Source organism: Spodoptera frugiperda, chromosome 27 (genome assembly GCF_023101765.2).
Source record: "Spodoptera frugiperda isolate SF20-4 chromosome 27, AGI-APGP_CSIRO_Sfru_2.0, whole genome shotgun sequence".
Classification (NCBI taxonomy): domain Eukaryota; kingdom Metazoa; phylum Arthropoda; class Insecta; order Lepidoptera; family Noctuidae; genus Spodoptera; species Spodoptera frugiperda.
In genome coordinates, this window is record NC_064238.1 from 12,405,047 (window position 1) to 12,430,691 (window position 25,645).

A 25,645-nucleotide genomic window follows, 5' to 3' on the forward strand; every position below is an offset into this window, starting at 1 on the left:
AAAGCTAAAGATGAAACAATGCGTTGTAAGCACCGCATTTTACTTTGAAAATGGGATAAATTTTAATGAAGTACTCGTAGGTTACTATAACTTTTTTGTTACGATTGTTTCGTTTGTATGTTTTTCCTTTACAAGTGGTGTACATATATAACAAAGTACCTAATGTAAATATTACAGTTGTTAGAAAGTTTGTCAAAGTCATCAAATACCTAGATTTATTTTGATTTCAATTAAATTTGGTAGATTGTGGGTTATACTTGAATTAAGATTAATTCTAGAGGATTCTATTCACTAGAGGACTGACCGACAGACAGACGTTATTAATATTATTATATTTGCTTTGACGTTCAAAAGTGCCTTTCTGGTCTATTTGAAATAAATTATTTTGACTTTGACTTTTGACTTTTCTAATTTCAAAGCAGCATTTCAACCACGATGCAATATGTAAGAACTAAAGTGCAGCATTTATAAAAATAAAGATAAAAGCTTTCTGTGCTGTATAAAATCACTATAATGACGTCACGACCATTATGAGATCTATAAATAGAAACTCCATTGAAATCACATTTAAATAACCAGTTATTAACAAACACCTGGTACATGCCCACACAAACATTGATCCCAGAAGAATTTCCGCGCCTTCAGCGAAAGGGAATCTCATAAAAAATGGGTCAAGTAAAGTAAATAAAAAATGTAAATTGGGTGAGCTTTACGGCCTGATATTGTCCCAACACATAACATTTCCCAGCAAAGCCATGTGGATTCTTTCAATTTCCTTGGAATAGTAGATTGTTTCTTGGTACGACAACCGGTCAGTAGGTCGGTCCATCGATTCGTGATGGAATCGATATCTTATTATTAAATTATTAGCTTCAGGCGCCGAGCGGACCAGATGATTGCCCATAGGTAATAAACGATTATTAACTTCATTTAGATCTATTGGTATTATAATAAGAACTATTATTATAAAATTTCAATTCGTACCGTATACAGATAGAAATATTGATATGTTCATTAAATATTACATTTTATTTATTTTATGAATATATTGTTGTACATAACCAACTAAAAATTGCCACAAACATTTGCTTTTTTAACTCAGATTAGAAGCCAGACTGATAAATTAATCAAACGAGAAAATCAAAGGAAATATGTTTATGTTATTAGGTCTAAAACGTATATTTTAACTCGGATAAATGTTATTGATATTGCTCCATTGATAAGAAACGTTATATTTAGGATGCTGGAACTGAGACTAATTACTTTATCTTCTCGAATAAATCATTATCTTAAAATCCATTGTGACGAAACAGGTATTCTTCAATTAAAACGAATAATATTTTGCTTTCATTATACTTTGTATCTTAAACTACGCCTTATTCTAAAATTATTCATTTACTAGCTTATGTTACCGGCTTCTCCCGCGTTTCTGTTGGATAAAAAGTATCCTAGGTATTATTCTAAACCATAATCTACCCCTATTCCATTTCATCCCGATCCCTCTAGCTATTTTGACGTGGTTGAGTAACAAACACACAAACTTTCGCATTTATAATATTAGTAAGATAAAACTTTAAATTATTTATGACACGCCATGTACTATTTAAAAAATAAAGAATTCGTTACAAATACTACGTAACCCTCTTGCTACGCGACGTAGCTCGTAGTTACTACGGCGTAGCACACAACTTAATTTGCACAAGTTCTCTCACATGAGGGGTGAAGCTAGTTTTATTTACATTCAAAAATAATTGTTTCAGATAAACTGTTGACATTGGAATGACCTCCAACGCGGTCACAGTGTGTCAAGCCTCCCTTGAAGATGAAATGCTCCTGGCCCACGGCACTGTTCTTTTTGATATGGTAATGTAAACCCTTTCTATGTACTAAGTACTTCTGTACTTTTTTTACTCATTTTGTGATCTCTCTATTTTCTCTATCCAGCCTAACGCAGACCACTACCGGACATAGGCCTCTCCCGTTCAAAAGGTTGGTACTGTTGTCTGTAGTTAAGTGATGTACTGATCCTGTTCTGTTATTTAGGTATGACTGTAAATATTTTTTTATGTTTCTGTTCTATATGTGATACGGAGGATACTATGTTCATTAGACAAACTTAACACTAAACTTTTAGATACCACCAATCTTCAACCATGCTACCGAACTATTTGTGGAAATTCACAAAATTACTGAGGTATATCATTTTTGTACCCCACAAAATTCTATATCATACATATATGACTTACACACACACATAAACGTCAAAATTCCCCGATTAAACTTAAATATAACACCACTAAACATTTAGTTTATTAATAAACGCCAATTTATAATAACCTCAAATTCTAAAGAACTTCTTTGCAAAGAGAGTTCATCTCTAAGTAGTAATATTTACACTTTCAGTGGCAGCCTGAAGCGTAAAAGAAAATAAAGTTTGCTTTATTAAAAATGTCAACAAGACGCCTTGTCTTATTGAAAATCTAAACGGTTATTATAATGTCTAATGACATCATTAAGCTTTGGATAAACAAGTCCGAAATGGTCATTAAGTTGCTTAACGATTGTTTGAGGTAAACGATACGTGATTGTGTCTTCATCTTTATTTTTAGCTGCTGAAGATATTACTTCTAAAAAAATACAATTTTCTCTTGCTTGTGTTTTGTCTTGATTTATTTTTGTTTGGTGCCTTTTGCTTTGGTTATTATTTGTTTGTTTGTCGAATGAAGTGTATGTACTTATGTTAAATTGGCATTTTATAGTAGGTACTTTTTTAGGTTTATTATGTATTGATAGATATCAATATAGCTAACTTAGAGAATTAAGGTTATAGGGTAAAATGCTAGATAACCGAAATTGATTTTAAAATAATTCTAATCTGCTTGCACCAGACAATATGTCTATCTCTACATATCTTTTGATTCTGTTTTAGATATTTTACACATTCAACATGTATTTAAAACGTTTCACTTGAAGCATATTCTTCTGCAAGAACTACCAACTTCAATGAAAAAGTCCTTGAAACGTTTGAAATGAACGGGTTGGACCTGCTCTTTGCAGTATTCGGATAACCAAAGAGACCTGTCGGTTGTTAAACCAACCCTAAAATCGTTCCTTTGCCAATCGGACTCCACTCAATCGTTGCAGTCATAGCTCAGAGCAATTTCAAGTGAACGATCAACGTATCGTCGCATACCCCATCGATCGTTAACAGAGAGTACACAAAGATTGCTTTGAGAAATACTTCGAACTTTTCTATTTACTTTCAGGTTCTTTAGTCTTAATAGAGTTACACGTATTGATCTTTATTTATTTTTGATGTATAGTTTCGGCTTCGACTGCATCTGAACATTTTCTCAGATTGTCAGTAAATCATAAGTAATTTTGCCTTGGAATGTGTTTATTACTTGGGTGTGTCTGTTCAAGGACACTCACGTATGACAATAATATTTATAAGGTCGTTCACCTGTTGACAGACGCTTGGTTTATTGGATAGCTACATCCTTAGTTATATATGTTTGAAATGGTGTTTATCCTTCTCGTCACGTTGCTATAGAGAATTTCCATGAAATGATTTTTGCGTTTGGAAATGTTTAGAAGACTCGACAATGATATGGCAAATTTTTCGTTTGAAACTGCAAGCGGAAAAATAAACGTTAACAATCCTTGGTGCGGTAGCTGGGCAACCAGGTCCCACACAACGTGTAGCGAGTTCGATCCCGCAAGGAGCAACTCTTTGTATGATCCACCAATTGTTGTTTCGGGTCTGAGTGTAATGTGTAGGGTCGGGTGTCTCACATTGAACCAGGCAGCTACATTTAACCACCGCCGAATCTCGAAAATGTGACATTGCTAAAGTGCGCTAATATGAGTAAAAGAGAGGTATTTACGTTCCATTCCTGCCCACTAGTTTACGTGGCGATCGCGAGCAAAGTGTTTTTATAAGGAGCATTCGAAAGCAAACTGACTCAAAAAGTAAGTCTTTTTTGCAAATTCAATTCTTTTTTAGCTTTTTTCCATTAAATAATATCAATTTAATTATATATACATTGTTTTCTATGGTTAGTTAGCAATTAAAAGCGCTATAATTCGTGTTTTTACGAGATTGATTTGCCGGTAAAATATTGAAGTTAGTTATCAAAACGTGGTGTGTCTCACAGTGAGCCACCTGAGGGTGGTACACATTGAGCCCTGGAACATTACGTACATCCCAGTCACTAAATGAGTTTATTTAAAGAAATGTTTTTAAATTGTTATAAAATGGTGCGAAACGAAGTGTTATCAAGAAAAGTGGTGGGCATTTGGCTGGCAACATGCTTAAAGCCCTTAAACTGCACAGGTGAAAGTATTCGTATAAGATTTAAAGTGATTTTAATAAAATTAAATATAAGGCTGATTATTAGACTGTTGAATAGTTTGTTTTATAATAAATAAAAATTGTATAATTCACTATTCCTGTTTTTATTATTCTCACAAAGTTTTTCGCTTTGATTTCGCTTATAAATGGAACTAGAATACATAGAAATAAGGTGGCTAAATGTGAACCATACCCTGGTTAAATGTGTACCACCTGGAGTACTCATTGAACCAAAAATCATTTTTCATGAAAACCTTGTTTACACTGAAACTAAAAGGAATATGAGAAATTAATTTTTTACAAAATTAAAGCTAGATAAATTTGCTAAGTATACACAAAAAATTAAAGACATTGACTGAAAATCCAGCCCACTATGAGACTTTGAAATTTACCTGGTTCAATGTGAGACACCTTACCATATATGAACGCACCCACGACACATGAGAAAATCCTAGTGTGTCACATTTATTATAAAATAAGCATTAAAGTAAAAATCATTATCAGCTATAGAACGATTATTGATTCTCGAAGTATATTTCTAAGAATTCAATGAACTTCCATATAAATTGAAGTCAAACTTTTCCTTCCTATTTCCAGTCTCAAGTTCAAAGTCACGAAATTAGTTAATTTCCTCTATAATTACTGAACTGTTGTAACTATTGAAGAGCAACTCGACAAGAATTTAATATAACGCCACATCTGTGACCAACATCTATTAATAGCCGTAGTAATTAGTAGTTCCTTGTTCCTGTATTCAATTAAAATGAGCTATTGTGTCATTTTACTTGAGCAAAGTAAATTTACCTTTAATTAAGAAAGTTTGAGAGCATTCCATTTATAATGTACCTGTTACTTCAGTATATTAATGTTTCGTTATTACCTAAAATACGACTTATAAAAATATCTGTTTATCTCAGATAGTCGTATCGTCATGCCTTTTATCCCCGAAAGGGTAGGCGGAGGTACACATTGCGGCACGTATACACACGAACACGATAATGCCACTAAATAATTTATGTTAAATGGGACTTATTCCCATGTAATAGAAGGTGAGCTTATTATAACTATAAAGTATCTGCAATCGTGCCCGTTATATACTGGGCTACTATTGATAAATTTTCTAAAAACCGAAAGAAGCCCAGTAATCTAACCCGAGATCTTTTGCCCAGCCCCACTTGCGATCACTCGACCAACGAGGCAGTCTTTTTCACTTAATATGTCTATAAATAAAATTCTATATTTACTTTTCAAATTCCTATGTGACTAAAATTTAACTGTTCAACATTTCAAATGTCAGCGTGTCCTTGAATTAACGAAATCCCACCGATTATTGGCTTCACGAGATCCATCGACTCGTTAATTTAATTAAAAACCTTCCAGGAACATCTAATAAATTCACACCCTTGTCCTAAATCTGTTCTTCTAATTTTACGATTCAAACTTTACGCAATCACGTCAATTTACGACTCGAAATCCTAAGTGCCTTTGCCATGAGTTCAAACTTATACCGTATGGGGTAACCTTTTATGACTAAAATTAAACCGTATAATATTTTTTATCATCTTGGCTGACGAATGTATACGAAATATGAGCGAAATAGGTCCAATAGTTACGTCAAAAAGTGCATTATTCTGTTTGAACTTATTTAAACACTTTACAAATACGGCATTATAAAAGCAGCACCGCCTGTCCGTAACATTTCCAAATAACCTCTAACATTACCGTTCTTCTGTGATCAAGGTATGAAGCTGTTCACACAGATTTTTTTTTCATTGAAATATTTATTTGAATTATGCTTCTGTGGTCGAGTAGTTTTATTTGAATCATATGAGTGATCTCTATACTGTATATTGGTCGATACTCGATAGCAATAACGTAATTGATGTAGAAAATTAGCATTTAGAAGTCATTTATTGAACTAAAATTGGCAAAAAAAAATACTTTATGCCAAAATACCATTGTTTTAAACGAATGGTAGACGTACTGGATATTGAGTAGAAATTTGAATTTAGAGTAGATGATGTGGAGTTATGAAAGGTTTCAACGCCAATCATTCTGTCAGCGAGATATTCAGTGGAAGGGTAAGCTAGCACGTTCACTGCGGCTGTGCAAAATTAAGACTTACTGCCAGTGCTGTACAAGTCACATACTTCCCGTATCAAGATTGCCTGATGTGCGTTACGACGTCTATGTTCCCGTATGTAGTCCTGACTTTAAACCTCCACAGAGACATGGAAACTCCTCAGCAGATTTTTTTTTCTGTACCAATACATAGTTTACATCCTTGTGTATACACAGCTGCAGTAGCACGGGGTTCTTAGTAATATTTTAAAAGTTACAGGTATTTTTAAAAATGGTTGATTTTACGGGAAAATACTTGTCGTGGCGCATACAACAGTCGTATTGCTAGGGATGGGGTATCACAAAAACGTTGTTTTGTTTTAGATTCATTATTTTTTATTAGAGTATTACACAATCAACAAAACCTTTTTTGTAATAAAAGTAATAATTGTTAACAAAAACAGTAACTTCTTATTTTAACAAACATTAACAAAACAGTAACTTCTTATTTAATATAATTATTTATTTGTTTTACTTGATAATCTAATCATCAGAAAAAAAAATACTTAAAAAATAATAAGAGTAGTAGGTGCCATGCCATGAAATGAGATAATCTTTAATAATAATTCTTTACATAACATCCTGCATAATCACGACTAATAGGAACTTTAAGTAGGATATCGCGTTCTGTAAAAACGTATTGACTAGGCACAGCACTATGACTAAATGAAGCTCACGTTCAGTGCGGTACGGGGTTTAGGATACGGCCAAATAGTTCCCGTATCGCACTATTGTACAATAATTACCTTTCTGTGCGTTACGACAAAATAATTCCCGTACATTTTTATTCTTAAATTTGAATACACTATAAGTAAGCACATCGGGAATATAGGTGTCTCTTTTTTACTTGAACGAATACTTGAATAAATCACCTCCGCACGGAGAGTAAAACCAGGACAACTAGCTGCCGCACAGAGCAAGACTCAATTACAACCAAATATTTCCCGTAACGCAGTGAACGTGCTAGCCATAGTCTGTTGTGACAGATAGAGACAGGGGTGTCAGCGTTGAGAAAATGAATTCCATTCCTGTTTGAGATAGCGAATATTGCATTTCTAGGTTCCAATTGTACTGTCAAACTGTCTTTTGTTTGGAATTTGGGATGATTTTGATGAAAGATATATACTAAGCTGCTATTTTTGATTGATATGGATTGTTGTGTATCATTATAATTAAGTGCACGATTATTGTGGTACAATGAAACGTAAGACTCAACAATTTTCGTAGCCAAAATCAAAAACACTGTTTAAACTCTAACATAAAATCGCAATAAATATTTTCCAACTAAACTAAATCAGTCTTACAAAAAGGCTAGACAAAGGCTTGAAAGACTAGACAAAGGACCTAAACTAAATTACATAAGCAAGCTAATTAAAATTCCTTGAACATCTGCAAGGGCGAAAGGCCAAGTAGATAAAGCGAGCCATACATTAGCTCAGTGTCCTCGAGTTTAAACATTATGGCCTATGGCACTTAGAGCCATGAAAACTAACAACTATGGCTTGCTAGCTACTGGTATAGCGTGGTCAGTATCGTTTCTTATCGACGAAGGTCAAAGCCGTCGTTTAGATAAGTCAGTCTCACCTATCAGCAGTGGTGTAACACACAGTGGCCAAGTTTAGTGATAAATATCAGTCAGTTTGGTTATGGGATACTGCAGTGGTTTTGGTGCTTTGGAACTTGGTTTTGTTTGGTTAAAAAAAAACTTTGCCCTACACTAGGATATTCTACTGTGTTGTTGATTCGTTTACAAACGTACAATTTCATGTACACATGAGAGGCAGACCCGAAACAATAATTTGGATCACAAAGAGTTGCTGCGGAAATTGAACCCGCTACATGTTGAGCGGCAGCCTATTGCCCAGCCACTGCACCAACTGTGCAGTCGACTAACTTGCCTATAAGGCACGACTGCACAGTTGGTGCACAGTTCGGTAATTAAGTAATGTTTTAGATGCTGGCGCATATTAAACTATTTCAATGAGCAATTTTCTTTAACATAATAAGATCATTAGAGTACGGTTATTGCTAAATACAGATTTGTGTGCAAATACGCAATAGTGATGCATATTAGTGGTTTTCCATACATTCATGGATATTTAGGTAGGTATTTACTATAGATTTTTAACTTAAGAACTTTTTTATTGCTTAAACATTTATCAAAGTGCGGTTTCAATGCCAACACTGTTTGAAATATGAAACAACAACATTTTTTACAAATTACTGCTAGTCATGTTCACTGATTTCTTTTTAACAATACAGCAGAAGCTCCAACCAACTGTCTATGCTACACGAAAGGGTAATGACCGCTTAATACGAATAAAAAACCTTATCAAAAGCCATTACTAGACTATCATGAACATGATGTATTAATTTCAGTCATGCTTTTCAACTTAATATTTATTTTAATTGACAGATACATATCTGAATTGTACATCACAATACAATTTCGTTAATGCAATACGCATTTAGGTATATTCTTTTTCAAGAAATATTATATTGGAAGAGAATTTAATTTGAAAATTTTTCCACACCCTGTGTTGTGGAGTTTATTTGTGCCCTGCGTGTTCAAAGTTCAAGGTCGAATTGTGGTTCCTATCAATCTTGTCCGTCCATTCTAAAGAACGGTATCTTTTACTTTTTTAACTTCTTGTAGATAAATTTTCTTTTTTTAGCATTTTCACCATCTACATTATCTATCGTTTTTCGTCTATATATGTATCTATACTTAAATGTTAAGTTATATAAATTACACTTTATGGCGAGAAGTTGTAGGTACATTTTTCTTTTTCCATGCGTATTTTCGTCATTTATCAACGTCAGATTCAAGATCTGCGGCGGTGTGCTTTGGACAGACAATATTGATGATTGCAACGTAATTACATAATGTTATAACAAAATAATATTATATCTATACGAGTACTTATGTAACAAACCGATATCATCATATTACTTTGATGGACTGATGAAATTTAGATATTATTTTTAGTTTAGTAGGGTATATAATCATTTGGCTATGCCACTACTAGATATAGACCTAAGTATAAATATTTTCATGTATGCTGAAGAATTAATATTCCAGAAACTTGGGAATCCTTATATATAAACACTTATCACTTGTGGAAATTCCTAAGAAAAACCTAACCGACCGAACTTATCTCATTTTCCAGGTGAATACATAATACCTTATTTCTTCAGTTTTCGCTTAGACATCTCACATCTCTAACTAATGAAATACTTCTACGAATCATCCTTCGGGTTCTCTAGAAACATCTATTCTTGTGGTCTACTCAATGGTATTCCAGGAATCGAATTGATATGAGGTTACTGGCCCTTATCTTGTGAATATGGCCTTTCCTTTGTTGAAGGCCGTGAACCTCATTGTCACCTAAGAACTTCGTTTATGTCACGCCTATAATTAGATATCCTACGGATGTTGTGTCACTAATTCGATTCTAATGAGGAAATATGAGCAGATAATGTCGTTTTTGGTAGAACCTAAACGTTGTTATTCGTAAATTCTCTGAAAGATTACGTAGAATAAATATACAACATCACATACTTTTTTCTTTAATCGTTAGGACTGCCCCACACTACGATTTTCTCCTGTATCGTGGGTGCGTTTACAGACATACAATTTCGAACAACAATTTGTGGATCACACAAAGAGTTGCTCCGTGCGAAAATCGAACTCGCTACACGTAGCGTGGCAGCCAGTTGCCCAGCCACTGCGCGAACCGGTCACCAGCAACTCTTTAATTTGTACTAATAGTTGAATCTCTCACTATTATTGGAGCAAATACTTCATCTCTCTCATTTTAAATCTTACGCCCATAAGCAACCATTCGTTACTTAAAAAATACCGATCATAGCATTTCAAGAAATGTAATTATTGCCTCAAGATGACTTACAATGGAACGTGAAACTGAGTTTACAATCGATTTGCATTTATATTGGTAAAATACGAAACCGCTGTACCAGGCAAAAATTATCGGTTTCTCTGTGAATATTTTTTCATACAATTCTATGCTGAAAACATGTAATTGGTATTCGAAAAGTATAAAACGCAACGTCTTCAGTCAGTAACGTATGAATGGTATGTGTGAAGAAACATTTTTAATCCAAAAAGTCTTAATACATTTTTCCTCTTTATCAACAAATGGTATTCATAGCCCACTCATAATATAACGCTTAATCCACAACACATAAGACATCAAGTTTTATACCTGAATACCCATTACTTAACCCTCTATTGCCAGCAGGAAATGACATGGAAAACACAACATTAACGTTGCCACTGGTACCGTTGAAACGATTTATGATGTTATTTGACCTTGACCTTGAGTCATCGTGAACTAACAATGCAGTGTTCCATAATAGAAGGTCCCATGATTGCATTGAAAGGGTTGAAATTTATATTTTCCATTAGATTTTATCTGTTTGGCCTTATGGGGAAGATAGATGACAGTCGCTCAATATTAATTGCTACCATTCACCACAATCTAGTTACTAACTCTAAAAGTCATTAGGAAAAATGCAGAAGAAGAAAATTATATCAAAATTAACATTATCTATCTCTCTAAATACTAATGAAAGTTTTAAAAACTTAAACCACATACATAATTACGTCCAATTATTTTGAAAAACTAGCAGAAATCCTTTGTCTGATATATTATGAAACAAAGAAATCTTCTATGATACGAGTATGTTATGAAACACTCCGAAACGCAACTAATATACCCGCACAATACAAACTTAGGAAGAAAAGAAACGATATCCATACTTTATTACACGCAATAACGTAGACTAAGGGTGCTTTTTCGCTAGAAATGTGCTATATAGCTATGCTACAAAGATGTAATAGCTAAGCTGTAAAACTATGTGATAGTTTTCACTGATACTAAACCATGTAGATTTGCGAAAAAAATACGCAGGTTGAGTATGCGATGTATATGGATAGTAGGGAAGCCATCCATAGAACACATTCATAGCACGCATTTTTCCATATAAAAAAAAAAAAACATAACTTATCTGAGTTTGTTTCCACCAGTGCTAAGCTATCATCATCATCATCATCATCATCATCAGTCGAGAGACGTCCACTGCTGGACAAAGGCCTCCCCCTAAGTACTAAGCTATGCGTACAAATAAATATGATTGCTAAAAGCGAAACTCATCCACAGCAACGTAGCATAGCACATTTTTGATCGAAAAGCACTCTAATACCTAAACCCATCACCTAACTACATTTTCTATTTACAGTACGAAGCCTTGAACTTAAACGATATGGTTTATCAGCTACCATTAACACTGCAGTGTAATCCACCATTTTGAAGATTAGTTCTGTTATAGCCAATTTAGGTGTCACTTTAGATTAGAACACGGAATGTGACGTGTTTCGCTAAGCCTTCTTGATTGTCTTGGAATTTGACCTTGAACTTGAATTTGACTTGGAAACTTTTCGACTGTTCTTTTCTTGCTTTTTAAATGGAGTGTTTTTTAACCGACTATAAAAAAGGGTGTATGTATGTTTGTGTGCGATTATCTCGCGTTTAACTGAACCAATTTTGATGTGGGTTTCCATAAAGCATAGTATTTTTCAGACTTAGGATAAGGTTTTAGGTTAGTCAAGTAATATACTCGACTTAAAAAATTGAAGTTGTACTTTAACTTTTGAGGGCGGTTCCCTTGTTTAAAAAGTTTTATTTAAGTTAGAGTTTTCGTCTTTGTAATGTAATTGTAACATCGTGTTTCTTTTTATTGTATTAGATGTTATTATTTGTTACTCTTACTATACTTTGAATACGGATATGTATGTACATTGTACAACCTTAGCACAAATTTGTTTTACGTTTAAAGTGGTTGAAACGGGAGCGCGTTGATTGGCTGGTTTATTCGAGCCGGCCAATCAGTACCCTTAGTACGAGTTTGCTTTACGTTTAACGAAACCAAAATGAGAACGCGTTTCAGTTTCTTTTCGTTTTCATTCTTAAAGGGTACTGAATAACTCTTTTTTCTATGAAAGTAACTTCAACATAAACTTCTTTCGTATAATTTTCTAAACGAAAAAACGAATAAATTCTATTCCATTCATACCAAAAAACAAATCAAGTATTGCTATTCATCACACGACGGCCTTCCTAGTGGTCAAGAAAATGCCGCTTTAAGCTCGCAAGTTGACACTGAACTACTACTCTATGTAACTTATCAAGTTGATTAATGACTTCTACAGACCTTGGCCGTCTGCAATGCTGTAAGATATTTTGACCTAGCGCTAGAGGGTTGGGTCTTGATATCCATTTCGACCTTGAATTCTTATTACTTGCGACAAAAGGGTGAATTAATTCCTCGTGTTTCCGTGTTTCATGAAACTTTATTAGTTACGCTGTCACAGTTGAAAGGTCTGATGATTACGGTAATTTAAAATGTTGAGCGAAGTTTGAACAGGTAATTATTACTGTCAACCGTTTCGTTGTTCAGCTAATTATCTTCGCATAGATTAATTATTGGGGTGCTTTTTCACCAGATATGTGTTATGCTACGTTGCTGTGAATGCATTTGGCTTCCACCAATCATATTCATTGTTACACATAGCTTAGCACTGGTGACGGACTCAGCTAAGCTTTGTTTTTTATATGAAAAGATGCGTGCTATAAATGACTTCCCTACTATCGATAGATCGCATAGTCGAGCTGCGCATTATCCTCGCACGGTTACTTTGCAGTGGCGCATCTTCATAGCTTAGTATCAGTGGAAACGGACACATAGTTTCACAGCTTAGCTATTACATCTCCGTACCATAGCCATTTAGCACATCTCTGGTGGAAAAATACCCTTATTATTTAGTTTTAAGTGAAAGTTAGTTTAAAAAACAGTAATTTTTACTTAAACTCAACTTTACCTTTGTTACTGCCACAACTCAGAGACATTTAATGATTACTTAAACTATACCTTGGTAACGATTTTGTATCGAAAACTATTGCTAAGGACTGGGTTAAGTTACCATTAAATGGTTCTGAGTACGGCGGCTAGACTATGGTATTTTCTCATAGAAAATGAGCAATATAAACGATGACTAATAACCATGACACATCATAATAATTATGTTCAGTAATTCACTGAAGTATAGAAAAAAGAAAGAAACAATTATTGTGATTCAGACATTGAGAATGTAAAACAAATGAAATGCGTCCATTACTATAGCAACTTGGGTCAACAAAAGTATGACGAATCAGTTTTATGAGTAAAGAAAAACTTATAGGAACTATTTATGACTAAACATACAGTAAATCAATAACCCAAATAAATATAAAGAACTTCTAACATTTTTAATACGCAGTTACTTGAATCAGCAGTTATTTTTACATTTGACGGTTCGACATTTGGCCGCTATCTAGCCTGATGGTAAGCGATGATGCGGCCTACGATGGAGCACGTCTGCCCATAAACAACCTATTCACTCGGGTTTAACAGAACAGTAGGTTTCCAAAACAAAACCTAATAAGTTTCATTTACATATACAGTGATTGTTTTAGTTAGTAGTTTTGTAATTTTATTTTATCACTGCCGCGAATTTACAGGAAATGTTACACGGAAATTGCAAACGCTAACTAGATTTTCAAAATAAACTTTTATGATGAATTAAATAAGGTCAGAATTTAGTTAAACAATAAAGTTGTTTGTGGTTAAAAATATATTATAATCACTATTTAGTGTGAGAGAGCCATGCTTTGGCGCAAATGGGTCGGCTCGACCGGAGTTATAGAACGGCCTCACAGAAATCCGACGTGAAACAACGCTTGCGTTGCGTTGTGTGAGTGAGGTTGTCGGAGGCCCAATTACAATAATTGGGGACTCCAATCTTCCCAATCCCCGATTCCCCAATTTTTATAAATATGAAGGTTTAAAAGGTTTAAATAGTTTCCAGGAAGTTTGTAACATTTTTAGACAACAATTACAGAACAGCTTAACATGAATTTTGACTTGAAAATTAACTTAGCTAAATGAAAACAAAATTTATATTTGGATTCTCAACAGTCTAAATGTTTCCTCTCAAGGAAAACTCACTTCATTTTACTCAAAATAATTTAAATTTGTACATTTCTCTCACAATATCTTAATTTCCTCGCCCCTTTCCGAGAAATTTCTTAACGAAATACCTAATCCTTTTAAAAATAAATAATACGACAGTTATTAGGCCGAGTGACCTTAGCTATTATACTGTATTATTTATACTGGTTTTTGGAACGGCTACTCGTGTAATCTAGGCTTAGCACTCAAGGGCTATATTTCACACACGCTATGTAAACAATAACTTACTTTTTTTATTAGACCAGTCCACGTGTTTGCCCAATAGCACACGGAACAAAAATTCTAAGAAGTTAAACTTTTATGAAAGGAAAATTGCTATTTGTTTTGCAAGGTTTTTCTGTATTTTTATTAAAGGAAAAGTTTATCTTTTGTTTAACTTTTCTTTTTCTCATTTTTATGGCCATTCATTGTATCGTTGTGGTGCTTAGGATGCTTTTCCACTAAAGATGTGCTATGCTACGTTGCTGTGGATACGTTTAGCTTCCACCAATCATATTCATTGATACACACTGGTGGGAACTGACTCTGCTAAACTTTGTTTTTTTATATGACAAGATGCGTGGTATGAATGGCTTTCCTACTATTGATACATCGCATATTCGAGCTGCGCATCTTCCTCGCACAGATAACTTAGCTAAGTATCAATGGAAACGGTCACATAGTTTCACAGCTTAGCTATTACAAACTTCGTAGCATAGCTACATACCACATCTGTGGTGGCAAAGCACCCTAATACTTGGATTATTTCGCCAATGGCGGTTTCCAAAGGAATTTCTAAGGCCGTTGATCCATTATTTGTGTGAGTTCGTAAGTAGAATGTTCACGGGACATTAACGATGCACAATCGTGAGCTCCGTTGGCGATATATTATTGTATATTTGTCCTTAACTGAGAGATATATTAAACTTATTTTCGAAGGGTCGTATTATGAGTTCCTTATTATAGGGGGTTGATTTTGACCTTGACACGGAAACTTTGTGGTTATTTTCTTGAGGTATATGTATATTTGTTTTGTTATTGTATTGTCAGTTACATTACGGAATAGTTACATCAGTATTAAGGTGCATAAATTGGGGTTATTCATTAGTTAAAATAACTTGAAATGTTACAGACTAGTACTACTTTCATGCAGTCTAATCCCTTTGAACACGACTTACACAGTTCTCAAAAGCTAAACACGTGTTCTACACGTGCGCATAAATTTCCTGAACTGTAAGATCTAAAGAACGTATAACTTCAGTACCGTATACAAAGTTACATCGTATTCGATAAAAATATTGGAGTGTGCCAATACTCTCGCTACATCCGCGTATAATATTCATGTCTATTTGTAAAATCCTTTTTCTGTGTGTTTTGTATGAACACAGAATGTGATTTAAGGCCGATTCTACAACGTCTGGATAGCCGATGTACCAGATAACTTTGTATTGAAAATGTAGTTCGTACGTTTTTGTTAAAGTTTATTATGTACTCAGATTTAATAATTACTTAAATTATTTTTTACTGCTTCGTTGGCCGAGTGGTTGCAAGAACGACTGCCGGGCAACAGGTCTCGGGTTCGATTCCCGGGTCAGGCGAATTATTACTGGGCTTTTTTCGGTTTTTCGAAAATTTCTCAGTGGTAGCACAGAGCCTGGAAATGTGCCCGGTATATGGCAATAGGCTCACCACCTATTACATGGGACTTACAACATAAATTGTGAAAAGTGGGTGTACACAGTGGCATAACGTGCCATGATGTGCACATCTGCCTACCCCTTCGTGGATTAAAGGCGTGACGATATGTATGTATGTATGTTATTTTTTAGTAAAGATTTTGTTCCGATAACAATTTGTAAGGACTGACTTAAGTACCTAACCATTAAAATATGAATCGAAGTACGGCGGTTAGTTTTAGTTTAATCAGACAAAGAGAGTAAATGTTAGAAAAGGGACTAAATCAAGAATACTCTTGATCCACGAACATGTATGAAGAGATTGATGAATGCAGATAGAGCGAAATGGTTATTTGGCGTTTCATTGTCCCTGCCAAAACTAATGGGAGAGAGGCGTGAAAATGTGTGGGAGTGAAAGTAATCTATGAGACCGAATCAATTAAATGCAGGATTCGTGCGCAGCTTTCTATAAGGAAAAATATTCTTTGTTTAATTAATATAGTTTGCGTGTGGCGTGTGTATATTGAGTCAACTATGGTACATGGTAAAATGAAATAAGATGTATCTTAACATAAAAAATACCATCCAAATGTGCTATGCTAGGTTGCTGTGGATGCGTTTGGCTTCCGCCAATCTAATTCATTGGTACACATAGCTTAGCACTGAAGGAAACGGACTAAGCTATGTTTATTTTTCTGCTGCTGTTGATGGCATATATGCTACTATCGATAGCATAGCTACATAGAACATCTCTGGGAGAAAAGCACCCTTAGAGTTCTAGAGTAATTTAATAAAGTAGGTATTAACACAACTAAGAATCCCACACGTGCGTGAAAATTAAAATGGCATCTTGAAAAAGACATTGAAAGAAGTCTTCGTCATCTTCAAGCCTAATTAAATTGTTGTCGACACTGATTTCAAGACGATGTCCACTTAGGCCTTAATGAACCACTTGTTCCTTAATTGTCTTGTTAAAAAAAGACAAATAAACAAAAATTAAGTGAGGGAACACAAATTTTCCTGCTAATAAAGTTGGTGGGTCGATTTCAATAGATTTATAGACAAAGTCAAACTTATTTATAAATCAAATAGATCGGGAAGGCACTTTTGGTCGTCAAAGTAAACATTACAATATAAGAAAAACAAAATGTCTGTCTATATAGATTAAACTAAATGAGTTACTCAACAAACTAAACAGACGATGTCTTCGACTGGTGGGGAATCACGATAGTAAACTTTGCCTCACTGAAGTTCTGATATTGTGTCCAATGTTTTAGTCAGTCAGTTTGTATAATTTAAGAGACAACATTTGGGATTAATTTATAGATAAGTAAAGCTGTTAACAGATGTCACAATAATGCCACACTGTGTATCAATAATAATATTATAGATTTTGTTAAAAGTTAGTTTGGGTAAATATTTGGATGTTTGGATCTCAAGGCCGCCCAAACTACTGAATGGATTTTGATGAAATTTGATATACAGACAAAGTAGGAGCTAACTTGGGTAATAAGATACTATTATCTATCGGGAACGAGGGCAAAGCCGTTGGCAGAAGCTAGTTGTTAATAAAAATGATGAATATTCTGTGTATTCATTATATTCATTACTAGCTTTTGCCCGCGACTTCGTTCGCGTGGAATAGTGACTTCCGGCAAATTTTTGGTTTTAACCACATAGTTCCCGATCTCGCGGGATCTCTTCAAAAATGAGATGTGGAAGATATTCCAGGGAACTCTTCAAAAATCAACATAATGAGCTCTGCGTTTGAATTTAATAGATGTATACTCACTTAGGGCATTGAAAAAATAGTTTAAAAACGGACTTAAACTAACTTAAAACTAAAGAAAGCTACGAATTACGAATTTATAACAATTAAAAAAGAAACTATATTACAACCTATCCTCTATGCTATAATAACCAAGCTTAAACTAAATAATTTAAAAGAAACGACTTAAATCTAATCTAATTAATTTATAAATTAGACTTTAAATTTTATTAAAAAAACTAACTACAGTAACTACTAATAATCGATATCAAACTAAACCTACGTTAAATAGTTTAACCAAAAAACCAGGAAAACCCAACAAATAAACTTATTAATTGACAAATACAACGAAACCAATTTAGAATATACGAAACAGCAGGACCACTACAGACAAATAATCATACGACTGATAATACACTTTTTCTACGATAGTACCGAAGCGCTCGGCCGATACCCAACCAAATGAATGTACGAAACCATAGCGCGATCTATTTCGATCTATCGAGGATAAAGACAACTTGGATTATTTATTTATACTCCGTTCGGGCATTTTCTTTGTACTAAAAGTTTAATTATATTGATATTATTTTTTTCATACCTTTTTACTATTTATTTACTTTTTTCGATGAATTAAAACAATAACATGAACCGAAGTCGTGTAACGATCGACATAGAATTATCTATTCTCTGTTAGAGCATTTTCTTTGTACTAAATGTTTTATTATATTGATATTATTTTTTTCATACCTTTTTACTATTTATTTACTTTTTTTCGATAAATTAAAACAATAACATGAACCGAAGTCGTGTAACGATCGACATAGAATTATTTATAAATAATTTATTTCTTATTTTTATTTTTTGATTTTTGAAATAAAATATATCTATGTCCTTTCTAAGGTTCTAAACTATATCTGTACCAAATTTCAACCAAATCCGTCAAATAGTTGCGGAGATTAATGGTATAAGCATAGAATGTTCGACGTGATTCTTTAATTTGACATAACTTTTTTATTTATGAACCGATTGACATGAAACAAACACTAAATGTAAATTTAAGCATCCCACAATATATTCGTGAAAACCGCATCCAACTCGGATCAGCCGTTTCTGAGATTAGCGCGCACAGACGAACAGACAAACAGACAAACAGACAAACAGACAAACAGACAAACAGACAAACAGACAAAAAAAAAGTTAATTACATTTTTGGGTTCGACATCGACATAACAATAACCCCTGCTATTTTTTTTATTTTTATTTTCAATGTACAGACAGCACTTTTCTACGATTTTATTATATGTATAGATTTACATGTATTCATTATACGGTGGCATTAAGTGCTTTAATATGCACCTCTCCCTACCCCTTCGGGGTTAAAGTTGAGATGATGTATTGTTAATAGATCGTGACATACAATACCGAAATTCAATCAACTCTATTGAAAGTTGTTTCAAGTTTAATTCTTATGTTATCGGCTTACTCACATTACTGCTAGAGACCCATTGAGCAGTATTTCGCGACACACGACGCGGTTACAGTCTGCATTGCTTGAAACTAGTCGAGTTTCTCATCAAACAGTTACGTGAGTAAACCAATAACACAACATTAAGTTTACTTATATCTTAATAAGAGTGTTAATAAAAGTCCAAGTTTTTCTCTTTTCTCCCATTTTCCCAAAGAATGAATGGCACTTGGGAGTGTTTTTAATTTCTTTGTTTGTTTTCTAATGGACAGCCTTTTATCCCTGTCAGTCGACCCACAAAACTGGACAAAGTGCACACTGAACTGATGCCGACAAATGGACGAGAAAAACCTTTGAGCTATTTGTAAGCTAGGCTTTGTTTGTGTTGTCTAGACTTTTTTTGGGTAGTCTGGAATGAAATGGAGTAAAATATCAAACAAAACAGATGTTATAGTTTATTGTTTAAAATATATCTATACATATAATAAAATCGTAGAAAAGTGCTGTCTGTACATCTATATACATATAATAAAATCGTAGAAAAGTGCTGTCTGTACATTGAAAATAAAAATAAAAAAAATAGCAGGGGTTATTGTTATGTCGATGTCGAACCCAAAAATGTAATTAACTTTTTTTTTGTCTGTTTGTCTGTTTGTCTGTTCGTCTGTGCGCGCTAATCTCAGAAACGGCTGATCCGAGTTGGATGCGGTTTTCACGAATATATTGTGGGATGCTTAAATTTACATTTAGTGTTTGTTTCATGGCAATCGGTTCATAAATAAAAAAGTTATGTCAAATTAAAGAATCACGTCGAACATTCTATGCTTATACCATTAATCTCCGCAACTATTTGACGGATTTGGTTGAAATTTGGTACAGATATAGTTTAGAACCTTAGAAAGGACATAGATATATTTTTATTTCAAAAATCAAAAAATAAAAATAAGAAATAAATTATTTATAAATAATTCTATGTCGATCGTTACACGACTTCGGTTCATGTTATTGTTTTAATTCATCGAAAAAAGTAAATAAATAGTAAAAAGGTATGAAAAAAATAATATCAATATAATAAAACATTTAGTACAAAGAAAATGCTCTAAAGAGAATAGATAATTCTATGTCGATCGTTACACGACTTCGGTTCATGTTATTGTTTTAATTCATCGAAAAAAAGTAAATAAATAGTAAAAAGGTATGAAAAAAATAATATCAATATAATTAAACTTTTAGTACAAAGAAAATGCCCGAACGGAGTATAAATAAATAATCCAAGTTGTCTTTATCCTCGATAGATCGAAATAGATCGCGCTATGGTTTCGTACATTCATTTGGTTGGGTATCGGCCGAGCGCTTCGGTACTATCGTAGAAAAAGTGTATTATCAGTCGTATGATTATTTGTCTGTAGTGGTCCTGCTGTTTCGTATATTCTAAATTGGTTTCGTTGTATTTGTCAATTAATAAGTTTATTTGTTGGGTTTTCCTGGTTTTTTGGTTAAACTATTTAACGTAGGTTTAGTTTGATATCGATTATTAGTAGTTACTGTAGTTAGTTTTTTTAATAAAATTTAAAGTCTAATTTATAAATTAATTAGATTAGATTTAAGTCGTTTCTTTTAAATTATTTAGTTTAAGCTTGGTTATTATAGCATAGAGGATAGGTTGTAATATAGTTTCTTTTTTAATTGTTATAAATTCGTAATTCGTAGCTTTCTTTAGTTTTAAGTTAGTTTAAGTCCGTTTTTAAACTATTTTTTCAATGCCCTAAGTGAGTATACATCTATTAAATTCAAACGCAGAGCTCATTATGTTGATTTTTGAAGAGTTCCCTGGAATATCTTCCACATCTCATTTTTGAAGAGATCCCGCGAGATCGGGAACTATGTGGTTAAAACCAAAAATTTGCCGGAAGTCACTATTCCACGCGAACGAAGTCGCGGGCAAAAGCTATACTATAATAAATCTGTAGAAGGGTCGATTCTGTACATTGAAAATATTGAAAGAATAAATAGCAGGGGGTGTTACTGGATCGATACCAAACCCAAATATGTGATTAATTTTTTTTTGTCTGTCTGTCTGTTTGTACGTTCAGGCATCACGTGAAAACTAACAGTTTGATTTCGATGAAACTTGGTATAATTATACCTTATTATCTTGGTCATAAAATAGGATACCTTTTATCATGGAAAAATACGTAGAAAAAAATCTTTATTTTTCAGTTTTATTCTACAGAACGCGAGCTCAAAAGCAATAGTTCAATAGAGGGATCTCCTTAATTATTATGGGCCTCGCCGTATTTGGGTCTAATAGATATTTATAAGATGTCATTGTCAGATTTACTCAAAATGGAGAAATAAAACTTCCACGCGAAGACCGACATCCGCGCGGACGGAGTCGCGGGCGGAAGCTAGTTTGCAATAAAATCAGGCTCACTCCAAAACGCTGAATAATAACAACGATATAACCTTCAAGAAAAGAGCGTATTCTATTTTAAAAAGCCGGCAACGCACTTGTGACTCCTGTGATGCGGGTGTCCATGGGCGGCGCTGATTGCTTACCATCAGGTTACTCGTCTGGTCTCATTTGCCACCTATTCCATAAAAAACAACGCATTTCAAATGAAGTTTACAGCTAATAATTACTCATGTGAACCCATTGAAGTAACATAAACCTTATAAATGAACGACTGTGTTAAACTCAATAGAAAATCACAATTAATTCTAGTGTATAGGAGAAACCATAGTGCGTACAGTAATTGCCTCTTATTAAACAATTGACTATTATGATCGGAGATCAGATTAAGCTGTCGTTCATACGAATATTTGTACCAATAGTACAAGTTTGCTTTACGTTTAAAGTAATTCGAAACGAGAGTGTGTTTGGTGCTCTGATTGGTTGGTTTATTCGAGCCGAACAATCATAGCTCCGAATGCGCTCTCGTTTCGATTACTTAAATGTAAAGCAAACTTATATTAAGGGTACACATTCTGTAACAGACTTTACAATTACTTATTCAGAACTTCCTGACAATGAGTCTTAAAGAATGTGTTGTAACACTAACGAGTTGTAGAAGTGATGATGTCACACATAATAATACCGACATACAGCCTAATCTTACTAAGACACAATGAAGGCTTCAAAACAAGTTTAAAAACGACTAGAAGCAAAGTAATTTTAACTGTATAATTTCGCAATAAAGTTGAAAATCACATAAAGTAATTATCCAAACCATATAGCAAGGATAGCTTCATATGCTGCCGTGAGCAGGCAATCAATAGAAAAATAACGACGCAGCTGTAGTTTTTTTTTAATTCTAAAAATAGTCACATAGCGTGCAATGTACGTACCTACGCCAATCGATGGGGTTACCTTGGCCCAAAATTGGTACATTTACCATGTACCCGTGAATTTGCATTTATATCATCGCACTGGGCGGTTATGGGTTAGGCAGAGCGCCAGGTATTATGGATTAGACTTGTCGGTATTATTCCTACAAGTCATGTTGAAATTTAGTTTGATTTAATTAAGGGTGAGTGGCAAGGGTTGTACGAAAACTATGTATATTGAATTAGCTGCGTGTCTCGACTTGGTTTATGTGCTGTTATTTCGAAACTGCCTCGCTAAATATTGCATTTTTTATTTTAATACATAATTTATTATTTTTAGAGTACATTTTCTTCAATATACAATTTATTGTGTCATTAAGCGTCCTATTGTCTTTACCTAACCCATTGCTCTGGAGTATTTTAATGTCTCACAGACATAGGGTGATTTTCGTTTGGCTTCCACATATTAATTGTTGTTGGTGCACGGTTGGTGCGGTGGCTGGGCAACCGGCTGCCACGCAAGGTGTAGCGGGTTCGATTCCCGCACGGAGCAATTCTTTGTGTGATCCACAAATTGTTGTTTCGGGTCTGGGTCTCATGTGTATGTGAACATGTACGTTTGTAAACGCACCCACGACACAGGAGAAAATTCTAGTGTGGGCCAACGTTAAAAAAAAAATTGGTACAGATATAGCTTAGCACTGGTGGAAAAGACTCGGCTAAGCTATGTTTTTATATGGAAAGATGCGTGCTATGGATGACTTTCCTACTATCAATACATCGCAGTACATCGCATACCGAGCTGCGCATCTTCTTCGCATAGCTACATAGCTAAGTGGAGGTGGAAACGGTCGAATAGTTTCACATCTTTGTAGCACAGTTACAAAGCACATCTCCCGTATACTGTAAGTTTACATTATACCACCGTCCTTCCACTTCATTTCACAATACACATTAATCTTCAAGTCCTCGCTTGTCCAGAAGCAGAAGGGAGTATTACCAGGTGCAATACATTTAGCACAGTGTAGAACTCGTTACACGACATGAAATAAACAGCTGTTCAGTTCAGTTTGTCACAATAACTAATGTAAATGTAGTTTGTTCTTTACAAAGCTTGCAAGTTAGTTTTATTAAGACCAGGATGACAAAGAGGATGGAAGAAAGAATAATGCAATGTTAGTCACCCTTGTATGCAGTTAGCCTTTTAAATAAATTGTAATAGTTTGTTGTATAAATGTTTGCATGTTTGTAACTCATACGAACTATTATACCCTTTAGCGTGCTTTTCTACCAGAGATGTGCTATGTAGCTATGCTGCGAGTGTATATTGTATAATAGCTAAGCTGTGTGAAACAAAGTGACCGTTTCCACAGACACTAAGCTACGTAACGATGCGAGTAAGATGTGCTATGAAAATAAAAATGATACGCAGCTCGAGTATGCGATGTATGTAAGGAAGCCATCCATAGCACGCATCCGCACGCATAGATACATTCATTACATACAAAAAAAATATTATATGGAAAAATCATCCGTTTCGACCAGTGCTAAGCTATGGCTACCAATGAATATGATTGGTAGATGCCAAATGCATCTACAGCAACGTAGTATAGCAAATCTTTAGTAGAAAAGCAACCTTACAATGAATTTTAAAACCATCTCATTCAATGTATAAAAATAAAATATAAATATTTTTTACATTTAATTTACAATCCACCTACGACACCACAAAAATCATTCTCATAGTGTCCGCCCGAGCAATTTCATTTCCTCACACAAAAGTTAAAAATAAATTAAATTTTATACTTGCTACTGTTTTTCCAACTTTATTTTCGCTATAAAATAGCATGCAGTGCAAGTTGTAAATTAACACCGAGTTTCCATTATACTGTAGAAATTATACATTTATTGTTAAAAAATTGCTTCTAGCCCACAACTCCACATTTAAGTGTGGGAGAGCCATGCTTCAGCAGGAATGTGTCAGCTCAACCGAAGTGATACCACTGTCTCACAGAAAACCGACGTGAAACAGCACTTGCGTTTTGTATCGTTATGTGAGTGAGGTTACCGGACGCCCATTTAACCCCTTACCTAATCTTCCCAATCCCTAAACAAACCCTAAAATTCCTAACCTCTAAAAGACTGATAACGCACTTGTAACGCCTTTGGTGTTTCAGGTGTCAAAGGGCGACCGCGATTGCTTATCATGAGGTGATCCATCTACTCGTTTACCGGCTTATATCATAAAAAAAATAACTTCTTCTGCCTAAAATATTGAGTTAAGGTAGATTTTTCATGTTCTAATTTCCAAAACAAATTATTACTTAATATATTGCGCGGTCTTGTAAGCCATACAACAGAAATATATTTATTTTTAATCTATCCTTTAGTTTCAAAGAAGCTTGTGATTACAGTCAAGCATACAAACTGTGTTTTCTTTTACATATTATTTTTCTGTTGCTTGTTACTTTAGCAACCTACTTTTTTCAATGAAAATTATGTTATTCAATACCCAGACATACTTTTTTACTATTTTATTATTCGAAGAGACAAACTGACATGTTATTTAGTCTGTCGCAATGCGTAAATGGTGGGCAAAAGACTGCGACATACAACTGTCAGTTTTTATATATCTTTTTTATGTTGACACCTTCGGAATTCCGGTGTGGAGTGGCGCTTTAACCCGTATTTATGAAGAGTGAAGTACAATTAAGTTGAACATTGGATGAATGGCTTTAGTGTTTTTGTTTGTATTCTTTTGAAGTTTAAGTTATTATTCAATAAATAATGTCTGTACTGTCAGCAAAGATATTATGTTGCGGGTGAAAAAATAATGATTGATTTAATCATATATTTATATGCAA

At 34.1% G+C, this 25,645-nt stretch overlaps 1 protein-coding gene across 7 annotated transcripts in view; it reads left to right on the forward strand.

The window, feature by feature from the left end:
• LOC118263657 (glycine receptor subunit alphaZ1) overlaps nucleotides 1-25,645 on the forward strand; it is a 66,236-nt gene that overhangs the window by 15,136 nt on the left and 25,455 nt on the right. For 4 of the 7 annotated variants that reach the window (XM_050705582.1, XM_050705583.1, XM_050705584.1 and 1 more), the window contains exons 2-3: nucleotides 1,761-1,863; nucleotides 1,945-1,989. In XM_050705582.1, coding sequence (XP_050561539.1) covers nucleotides 1,823-1,863; nucleotides 1,945-1,989 — 86 coding nt within the window. In that variant the 5' untranslated portion in view covers nucleotides 1,761-1,822. The remainder of the gene's footprint in view (nucleotides 1-1,760; nucleotides 1,864-1,944; nucleotides 1,990-25,645) is intronic. The other 3 variants (XM_050705585.1, XM_050705587.1, XM_050705588.1) reach the window with 1 other exon arrangement.